The sequence below is a fragment of the Microtus ochrogaster genome, chromosome 8, assembly GCF_000317375.1.
Source record: "Microtus ochrogaster isolate Prairie Vole_2 chromosome 8, MicOch1.0, whole genome shotgun sequence".
Lineage (NCBI taxonomy): Eukaryota > Metazoa > Chordata > Mammalia > Rodentia > Cricetidae > Microtus > Microtus ochrogaster.
Window position 1 is genome coordinate 10,624,819 of NC_022015.1, and position 10,919 is coordinate 10,635,737.

General features: G+C 45.1%; 1 protein-coding gene across 2 annotated transcripts in view; it reads left to right on the forward strand.

Annotated features, from left to right (window-relative positions):
* The window catches only part of Vps35l (VPS35 endosomal protein sorting factor like), a 106,612-nt gene that overhangs the window by 51,562 nt on the left and 44,131 nt on the right, over positions 1-10,919 (forward strand). For both annotated transcript variants that reach the window (XM_005351057.2, XM_026781443.1), the window contains exons 19-23: positions 1,617-1,697; positions 3,676-3,738; positions 4,467-4,552; positions 6,836-6,916; positions 9,644-9,707. In XM_005351057.2, the coding sequence (XP_005351114.1) occupies positions 1,617-1,697; positions 3,676-3,738; positions 4,467-4,552; positions 6,836-6,916; positions 9,644-9,707 (375 nt within the window). The remainder of the gene's footprint in view (positions 1-1,616; positions 1,698-3,675; positions 3,739-4,466; positions 4,553-6,835; positions 6,917-9,643; positions 9,708-10,919) is intronic.

The following is a 10,919-nucleotide window of genomic DNA, read 5'->3' on the forward strand; positions in this document are numbered from 1 at the left end:
ACGTGTTTCCATTCAGAGGCAGAGGAGGAAGCCTCTTCCCACTCTCAGCCTTTTGGGTAGACTGGTAGCCAACAATCCTCCAGTCACTACTCACTCTACCCCAGCTCTCCCCAGTCCTGGAGTTACAGGTACGCATAGCTACTCCTGGCTTTTATGTGGGTGCTAGGGATCCGAACTCAGGTCCTCATGTTTGAGCATCCAGCCTGTTACAAGTTAGTGCAGGGTTATGGTTTGGACTTGTGTCCACCCTGCATCCTTGATTCATGTGCTTAAACCTGTTCCCTGAATTCAGTGTTAAGAAGTGGAGCCATAGACTTCACACTGCTGCCTACACTTCACATTGCTGGCTGGCATTGCGAGTGTAGGTCACACCAGTTCTTGTTAACTGTCTCAAGGATGCCAGGGTAATCATGTCATGACAGTGGAGTCCTGGTGGGTGGGATTAGTGCCCTTAAAACAACCCCAGAGGAGTCTGTTAGCCCCTTCCATCATTAGAGGGCCTGTGAGGAACAGACTTTCTCCAGACACTGAATCTGCTGGTGCCCTGATCTGAGTCTTCCTGACCCCCAGGCCATGAGTAGGAAACTTCTGTCTTTACACTTCCTGGCTTAAGGTGTCCTTTTACAGCAGACAGTGCATGAGGAAGCACAGCTGGGTTCCTATCAATCATGCTTTCTGAAATTCGAGTCTCAGAATTTTGCTCTCATGAAATACTATCCTGTAACTAATTACTGTTAGTTAGGGTTTGTATTGCTGTGAAGACACACCATGACCGTGGTAACTCTTAGAAAGGAAAACATTTAATCGTATGGCTTACAGTTCAGAGGTTTAGTCCAGTATCATCATGGTGGACATGGCGGCATGCAGGTAGACAGGGTGCTGAGAGGAAGCTGAGAGTCCTATATCTTGCACAGGCAACAGGAAGTGAACTGACACACTGGGTGTGGCTTGAGCATATGTGAGACTTCAAAGCCTGCCTCCACAGTGGCATACTTTCTCTAAGGCCACACCTACTCCAACAAAGCCACACCTCCTAATAATGCCACTCCCTATGATCTTATGGGGGCCAATTATGTTCAAACTACCAAAAGTCCCATCTCTCTGGGTTGAATGTGAAACTATTCTTCACTTGTTGGCTATGTAACAGGAGGCTGGCTTTGGGCTGTAGATGGCTGACCCCTGGCGTAGATGACTGATGTGAGCAGTTAGGGCAGATGGCCTGTAAAGGGTGAGTCTCTACCCTTCCCACAATGCTTCACTGCTCACTTTCCAGGTGCTGAGACAGGAACCTGGGCTGGGTAGGCAGAAAGTAGCCTAAAGGACATTATCTTTCTAGAACAGTATTCAGTGCTGACTAGACTGAGGATATGGACATGATTTCTTTCCTTGTATTTATTTTTTCAGAGTATTTGAAACTATTTCATGGAAGGTGTGTGGCCTTTTGCTTGTCTGTTTGGTTTTTGGTACCAGAATGAAGCCAGGTCCTCACACCTGCTGGGCAAGTGCTCACTGAACTGTCCGCCCAGGCCTGTATCATGATATGTCAGTGTTTCTCCCCAGGAAGAAAGCCAATGGTCCCAGTCTAACAATAGAATTGGTTTATGTTCCCTGTATAGAAACGAGAAGTGAACACCGTTTTGGCTGACGTCATCAAGCATATGACTCCGGATCGAGCATTTGAGGATTCCTACCCCCAGGTAATAGGGGCGTGCTTCCCACTGTGGGGATCTTGTTCTGTTGAGTGACATACTCATGTTGTACTATCAGAGGGTACACCCGAGAATCCTGTGTTTAATGTGGCAGGGCCTCACTTTTGTAGTATACTACACAGACTTACACACATACACATTACACCATATACACTACCCAGACCTACACACACACACACACACACACACACACGCGCGCGCGCGCGTGCACACACATGACACATGTACACTATACAGACCTACACATACATGCACCATTTATGCACATACACTACACAGAGCGACACATATACACATGACACGCATATGCTGCACAGACCTGCACACATATGCCAAAGAAGGAAAAGAGAAAAGATGAAGTGTTTGGTCCCAGACTGGATCCACACAGGAGAGAACAAGGGGGCAAGGGTAATGTCAGAAGGGACCTGGTGAGGCCTTGTGAGCTTGGACTGTGTGTGACGAAATCTTTTCAAGTTAGTGTGAAATTGGCTGAATTTGATGGCAGCAAAGTGGGGTGCCAGTAAGGAATGTTGTTTTTAGGAAATGCAAAATGCAGTATTAAAGCACGAGGGATGTTGTTCTCATGATCTAAGGGAAAAGAAAGCTTGTCTTTCTTAGAGAAAATGTCAGGTGTTGTTAGTGTTGGTTACTACAATAAATAACCTATGGTAATCAATTTATACAGTCCTTGTTGTTCTTTTTGTTTTGTTTGGCTCACAGTTTTGAAGGTTACAAGCCTAATTAGTCGATCCTGTTGGGTACATTGCTAGCCATCTGGAGAAGTATCTCAGTTTTGAACAAGCGAGTTTATTAATTTTAAGCCAAAGTAAAAGGATAAATACTGAGAGATAGGTAAACATCTAGCAAAACATTATCGAACTGGGCACGCAGAACATCCAGTGGAAATCTATTGGTGGGGAAAGCTGGCTCCTTTAAGGCAGCTAGCTGGAGTTCCCCATGTGAGAAAGTTCCAGACAATTCCCTCAGGTGAGGCTTCCACGTAGCAACTGACAGAGAACATCATCCAGTCAAGTGCTCCCAGCATCCAGCAGAAAACCACTGGGAAAGTTGAGGCTGACATTCCTGGGTCAGCTTTCTGTCCAGGGGTAAGCCGCCATGGATGGACTTTTCTTTATGTTGTGTGATAAACAGTAATAACCTGTTCTCGGGGACACAGCTTTTAGGCTGTTTTACTGTTCTCTTCTTTCCCTGCCATGGAGTTAGGGGGCAGCCATCCTGAAAAAAGGGGCCTTGGAGGACACTTGAGACAGGCATGCTTAAGTCTGAAATGTTTCCAGAGTCAACTTCTCAGTGAGCTTAAAAGGCACATGATAATTTACCAAGATAATGTACTAGTAATACATACTAGCCAGGGAGCAAGAAAGAGACCAGGAATGGTTGTGTCCCATAATCCCCCAGGTAGGCACACCCAGTCACCTAAGGACTTCTCACCAGGTCCCCCACCTTTCTAACATTCCACTCTCTCCCAGTTGTACCATATGGGAAACCAAGATTTCCCAGCACCACATAAAACAGGCAGAGTGGCACACACCCGTCCGTACTCTCAGCACTGGGGAGGTAGAGGCAAAAGGACTAGAAATTCCCAGTTACTCTTGGCAACATACTATGCTCAAGGCACATATACTACCTTTTATTTTGAAAGGTCAGTCAGAGCATTGCAGAACAGGCTCTTTCCTGAGCACATGAGCAGTCCTACCTAATCCTCATGGATACTGCCCTGCAGAAGAGGCTGAGGCCAGGGCATAGTCCCCAGGACTCTAAAGGAGGAGGTAGAGTAAGAAGAGCCCCAACTGAGGCAGGATCTAACCTGATCTGGTTTTCCTTCCTTGAGCAATCCAGGCTAACTCTGTAGTGGTTGTGGTAGGGAGCTATGAAGGAGAGGCTGCCTTTTTAAAAAAGTACAGGTTTTATTAAACAAGATGTCTTCTCTTGTTCTGCTTTACAGCTTCAGTCAATAATTAAGAAAGTCATAGCCCACTTCCACGATTTCTCCGTGCTCTTCTCAGTGGTAAGTAGCGTTTCTCAGTGACCTGTGGAGATGGTGTCCTCTGTTGCTGTCATGGTTTCATGGCACCCCGGCCAGGAAAGCACTTAGTTCCTGTCATTTTGACAAGAATTGTTTGATACTACTTAAACACCATTTAGAAATACAGTACTTGCAGACTGAGTGAAGACTGTTGTTTCTGTCTGATTTCTTCCTCATCAGAGGGGTGTGCACCCCACCTGGTGCTGACTGAGAACCCCTTGTCCAGATGCTTCATACATGGTGTTTTGTTCTTGGATTTAGGGTTATTCACACATATATAGAATAAGATTCCTTAAACAGAATTTGCTTACGTTTTATGTGTATCTTTGCACAAAGACGGAGTCTCATGTAATATCTTAATAATTCTGTACAAGGGACTGAAGATGCAGCCCAGGGATGCCGCTCTTACCTGACATGTTCTGTGCCCACACTGTCAAACAACACAACAAGCACGAGCAGAATATCATGGTATAAAATGTTCAACTTGGGGCATCGTATTGACACTAAAAAGTACAGATTTAGGAACATCTTAGGTTTCAGATTTTAGATTAAGGGTGTTCAGTCTGTAATCATTTAAAAAAAAAAGAATTCCAAGCCAGGCCCTTCAGGGGATCCCCAAACATTCCTTCTGCTTATTTGAACCTCCCCACCCCCAAATTACCCACAAATTATTTTCAGTTATTTGTGTCAAGTGCTTTCTTTATCCTTAGGAAAAGTTTCTACCATTTCTGGACATGTTCCAAAAAGAGAGTGTGCGGGTGGAGGTTTGCAAGTGCATCATGGAAGCCTTTATCAAGTGAGTACAAGACGTCGTGACCGGCAGCCGTGACTCCTAGCAGTTTGAGAAGTGTGTCTGTGGTGATGCACATAACAGAACAGAACATAAATCTTTAAAATTTTATATATTTGTGTGTGCTTGTGTGTGTGCCTGAGTGTATGTTATATGTACCATGGGTATGCAGGAGCCCATGGGAGTCAGCAGAGGGGCATCAGCTCCTATGGAACTGGGAATTGAACATGTAAGTGCTTTTAGCTGCTGAGACATCTTTCTGGCACCACGGTAATTTTTTAAAATATAAGACATCATGATAAAAGTTAGTAATTAATGCTTAAGAAAGCCAAATGGGGGTCTGGAGAGACTGTCTTAGTGGATGAAGCCGCCAAGCTTGATGATCTGAGTTCAGTCTCCAGAGCCCACGTGATGGAAGGCCCAACTCCATGTGCATGCCATGGAGCATACCCTGCCCCTCCCCCATGAGTAAATGTTTAAAAAAAAAAAAGACCAAATTCAAATCAAACTGCCAGATGTTGACAGGATACTGGCCACCAGTTCCATGCCTTCAACATGGTTTTGGAAGGAGTCTTTCTTTGTGTTAAGATTGGTGTTTATTTGGTATTTTTGCATCAACGAGGGTCCTACATACCCATGGCTACCTTGCTGTGTAGCCCAGGGAAGCCTTGAACTTGCAATAACATTCTGAGTACTGGAATTGCAGCTGGGTGCCATCAGATTCGTTTTGAAGGAGACGCATGGAGCCTGCAGAGCAGCATTTACAGAGTGAAAGCAGGCGTGTGCACGAGGGGCTGGTGCCAAGAAAGCCGTCTCCAGTGCTGGGTTTACAGCACACGGCTTCATGGCTCATTTTAGTCCCTGTCATTTTCTTAAGTCCAGATTCTTAAACTGCCTGCCAGTGGCGCTCCCTGTAATGATGTACAAGCAAGCACAAATTTTCCTATAGTACTAGGGATGTGGATTCCAGTCTTCATGCTTATGCAGCAAGTACTTACCTGCCGAGCCATCTTCCCAGCACTTTAATTTAAATTTAGTCTTTTTGTTTGTTTGTTTAGATTCTAAGATACTAAGTATTCAAGATAGAACATTATCTCTCAACACAGACGTACACAAAATGCCTGTCAAATAGTGGAGAACATTATACGTGACTATCCTTAGACATACTTGTTGAGAGCCTATCATATATGCTTACACATGTGGGCTTGTGACTACAGTTCCAGCTGTTCAGGAGGCTGAGGCAGGAGGATTGCTGAGGCTATACTTTTAAAATGAAAACTGCTCTAAATACTAAGTACATGAATGCGGTTGGGTTTAGAAAATTGAATATCAAACAATATACAGAATATTTCAGAGTAATATCAAATTCTGTGTATTGTTCTCTTTTTAAAAAGGTTTTTGAGTTCATTTCTCTCTGTGTGTGTGCATAGGTGTGTGTTGATTGTATGTGCGTGTTCATGCATGTGCATGCATGTGTGTACGTGTGTGTGTTCGTGCATGTATGTTCGTGCGTGTGTGTGTGTGTGTGCATGTGTGTGTGCATGTGTGTGTGTGTGTGTGTGTGTGCATGTGTTGCAGTGCAGGTGTGGCCGTCAGAGGAAACAAATAAGTTTTTTCCTTCTACCATGTGGGCCATCAGGCTTAGTGGTGAGTACCCTTACCCACTGAGCCATCTTGCTGGCTCTCATCTTTCTAGAAGATTAATTCCTGACTGGTGAGATTGCTCATGGGGTAAGGCACTCTGTGCAAGCCTGATAACCTGAGTTCAATCCCCGGAACCCATGTAAAGTGGACAGAGAACTGACTCGAGAATTGTCCTCTGACATCTACATACTTCTTATGGTGTGCCTGTACCCACCCACACAAGTACATACCATAATGATAAATGTATTTTTCCTTTCTAAAGACTAATATTGACTGCTTTATCTTTAGTATATATGGAGCAGACATACGTACTTTACATGAAGATTTGTTTTGGGTGTTAGTCCTGTCATGTTTTGCTTGGCACTTAACTTCCATGCAGGTTGTAGGCAGCAGTGAGTGTTAAATGTAGTAAAGAGATAGGCTTTCCCTTTGCCAGGCACAGGCAGCGACTTACGGTGGTTTCACAACTAGGAGCAGTCAAATGTGAAAGAGAGCACCTTGTGACTTACGGAAGAGCTGAGAGGAAAACCAGAGCAGTGCATCTCAGTGCTCACTGCCTGTGTGCCATACCGAACAGAGCATTTGGGTTCTCATACGGCTGCTGAAAGCCAAACCCACTCTTTCATGTCTCTTTATGTCTCCTAGGCACCATCAGGAGCCAACCAAGGACCCCGTCATCCTGAATGCCCTATTGCACATTTGCAAGACCATGCATGACTCTGTGAAGTAAGACACCGTTAAAGCTGAGATGCAGCATGACTGGGGTGCATTGGGGAACGATGTCTGTAAGCTGCTGCTGCAAGAGGCTTGATCTGGTCTAGATTCTCAAAACCTGGGTCTGGAGAGAGAGAAAAGTGAATAAGGGTGCTTATTACTCTTGCGGATGGCTTGGGTTTGATTCCCAGGACCTATACATGTTGGCTCACAATTGCCTATAATTTCCAGGGGATCCGACATCCTCTTATCTCTGCAGGCTCCTGCGTGCGCATGATGCACATGAACTCATGCAGTCTCGCACACACAAACGAGTAAAATAAAAAGATACCTGCTCAGGAGGCTGCAAGAGATGGTTTGGCTGATAATGTGCCTCTTGTGCAAACAGGAGGACCTGAGTTTGAATCCCTGGCACCCATGTAAAAGCCAGATGCTGCTGGGCACATCTGTAACCTCAATGGTGGGAACACAGAGACAGGCTGAGCCCCAGCCAGTCTTATCTATCAGAATTGATAAGCTCCAGATTCAGTGAGACACTGACTCAAAATAGGTGATGAGCAATTAACAAAGACACTTGATATGAATCTCTAGATTTCACATGCATGTGCGCGCACACACACACACACACACACACTCCATACTCCTATTGAAAAGAACACTCCAGTCTTACAGAGCAAGGAGCACAGGCTAACCACCAAAAGAAAAGTAAGATAGCAAATGTTTGTACAGAAGGATTCCTGCTGGGAAGAAAGGGCTGTTTTTGTGTGTGTGAACTCAAAGGCCTTCTAGAGCTGTCTGAGAGCAGTGATGGTGTAAGGACTGCTCACTCAGCCCTAGCACAGTCCCTTAGTTTATCTCCTCCTTATCGTGTTATTTGACGTGCAAAAGACATAGCTTCCATTTCCTGCAGTGGCTTTGTGTGTCCAGAATGTTGACAGCGTAGGTCTAGCCTCAGGCCTTAACTTTTCTCTCAGGGGCTGCTTCCATCTCACAAGTTGCTTGTGGTTATTTTAATCTCCAAGGAATTTTTGTGCAGCAACTTGGTTCACTGAGAAGTGTCTTAAGAACTGAGAACGTTGCTTTGGCATCTCATCATCCACGGGACGCGTTTCTTCTTTTTTCTTCTTGTTAATTTTAGAGCCTTTATAACTGTGCCTCAGATTCATGAGTAGTTAGGAAAATCCAAATGTTATCAGCATTACTACACTTCTGTCAGGTGAAGTGGCGCACACCAGTAATCCCAGCACTTGGGAGACAAAGGCAGGAGGATCACAAGTTCAAGACCAGACTGCATAGTGGGGGTCTTAACAACAACAGTAGTTATACATTTTCATAATAAAAGTACTCAATAGACTGTAAAGGAGCAAAAACAGGAACAAAGGAATACAGATATTTATATCTTACAAGGTAGCATTTGACTCAGGAGACCTGCGGCGGGGCATGATAGCCCTTAGGTACATCACCGAAGGATCCAGTGTCCTCCTGGTGCTGCCTGTCTTTCCTGAGCTGTGCCGCTCTCGTGTTCCTGCTGGAAGGTGGCTTATGTCCACACAGGCCATGTCCACAGCCCAGCTTTCTCTGAGGGACAGCACTGGGGACAGTCACACTTCGCCTGCCTTCACAGTGTCACACCTAGCTGTGAAAGAGACTAGGAAACGTCTCAAAGAACTGAGGGGCACTAAGCGAGGTGCCATACACCTTTAAGCCCTGACTCTAGGCTCAGGCAGGCGGCCAACCTGGGCCAGATAGTGAGACCCTGTCTCAAATACTAAAAATGAAAAGAACTGAGGGCACATTGTATATCAAAGAACAGTGCAATATTTGCCAAAATTTATTATTTCTTATGATAAACCAAACAAGAACTTTGCTCTTCTTTATTTTGGGGATTAACCTCAGGGCCTTACACAATGCTAGGCAATCATTCTACCACTGAACTCAATCATCAACCCCAAAGTTTTAAAAACTTTAAACATAAATTTGGGGAGCTATCATACAGGAACTATTTGCATGTGTAATCAAACTAGACTCAGCAATTTAGATTTATATTTGTGTTTCATTTTCTGCAAAGTATCAGTGAGATCTTTTCAGACACATCCAAAGGTAAGTTGAGGGATGAAGGTGGGGAGAGCAGCCACATGCTAGAACAAGTGTCGCAAGGTGTTGATGGTAGACTCTTGTTGATGGCAAGTGTGTGGTGTCTGTTAGAAAGTTTTTTGATAAGCAGCGGCAGTGGCGCAAACCTTTAATTGGGAGGCAGAGCAGGTAGATTTATGTGAGTTTGAGGCCAGCCTGGTCTACAGAGTGGGTTCCAGGACAGCCAGGGCTTCACAGTAAAACCCTGTCTTGAGAAAAAAAAGAAAAAGAAAAGAGAAAGAGAAGAAAGTTCTTTGATGTGTGGTAGAAAATTTTAAAAATAAAGAGACTCCAGATTTTCTCTGAAGTGCAGGACTCTGACGTCAATGCTTGCTGTCTGAATTCTAAAGAGGAGAAAGTTGCCTTCCCTTGTGCTGTTGATAACCATGCCTTGGGAAAGGCGGCTTCGGGGAGAAGAGACATACATTTGAATTCTGTTCCCCTTGGTTAACACTTCTGTCTAAAGATAGACAGGCAGCCTATTGGGAGTTTCTGCATCTAGAAAACGCAGTTGCCTCGCTCTGAACCGCCTGCCTCTGGTGCTCTCCTCTGCGGGCGGCTACATTTGCTGCCTCCGTGTTAATTATGCACTGTTATTGATTGTAGCGCTCTCACGCTGGAGGACGAGAAGCGGATGCTGGCCCACTTGATCAATGGATTTATAAAAATGGTAAGTTTGTGGGAAAGAAGTTTCAGTGCACTTGGAAACATGATGTCATTGTTTATCCCCTCTCCACTGAGAGTGGCTCACGTTGTATTCCCCAGTGCTTTTCATTTTTACTGAGATAAGATGGAATTAGAAATTTCTTAACGTTTGTCAAGACTCCCTTGGGGACAGAGCAAGCCAAGAGAAGCTGACTGTGGGAAAAGTCAGAGGGGGAGGGGTGGGACAGGGAAAATGCAGATGAAAACTCCTGGGTAGTGGCTGGGCTTGGGGTCTTCTCTGCTGCCAAGACCTCCCATCTATGTCACCATGGTCCCACCCTCTTCCCATTGCCTTCTGTCCTGAGCAGGCTTACTTCTGACCCTGTGGCCTATCAAGATGGATTCCCACAGCTTCTGGGGTGGGAGCTCTTTGGATTAACTTGTGTGTTAGTTACATTTCTCACACTTGCATTCAAATACTTGACAAAAGCAAGATACGTGAGGAAGGGTTTGTTTGGGCTCACAGTTTGAGAGCACAGTCCTTCATGGTGGGGGTAGGGGTGGTGATGTCACCAAGGTAGGACCTTGAGGCCACAAGTCACTTTGTGTCCACAGTCAAATGGGGGTTGGGGAGGTTCCCTTGTGTTTGGTATGCTTTCTCCTTTTTATGTAGTCCGGACCACAGCCCACAGAATGGTACCACCTAAATTTAGGGTGGACCTTTTCATCTTAATTTACTCAAGCTAAATAATCCTTGGTAAACATGCCCAGAGGCCATTTCCCTGGTGAGTCTAAACTCTGTGAAGGTGACAATCATGATTGACCAGACAGCTTGGGGGGTCTGAGAGACCCGTGTGACCCAATCATGAAGACCAGGAATGAAGAGCCAGGGTCCTGGAGCAGCCCTCCTGTGGATTGTCCGGTGGTGGCAAAACCTGAGCCTGGGCAGAATGCCCCACGCCCATCCCATCATTTGCTGCTGCTTGGCAGTTAACCTCAAACGTGGTGGCAGAGAATAGTGCTTTCTTTGGTTTTTAATTTATTTTTTTATTTCTTATTTGATGGTTTTATACAAATGCACATTTTATTTTATTCATATCACCCTATTTACCCTCTCTCATCCCCCCTCTCTGCCTCTGCACCCTTTCCCAACAAGTCTGCCTCTTGCTTTCATGTTTCTTTTATTCCATTTGTGTGTGTGTGTGTGTGTGTGTGTGTGTGTGTGTGTGTGTGTGTG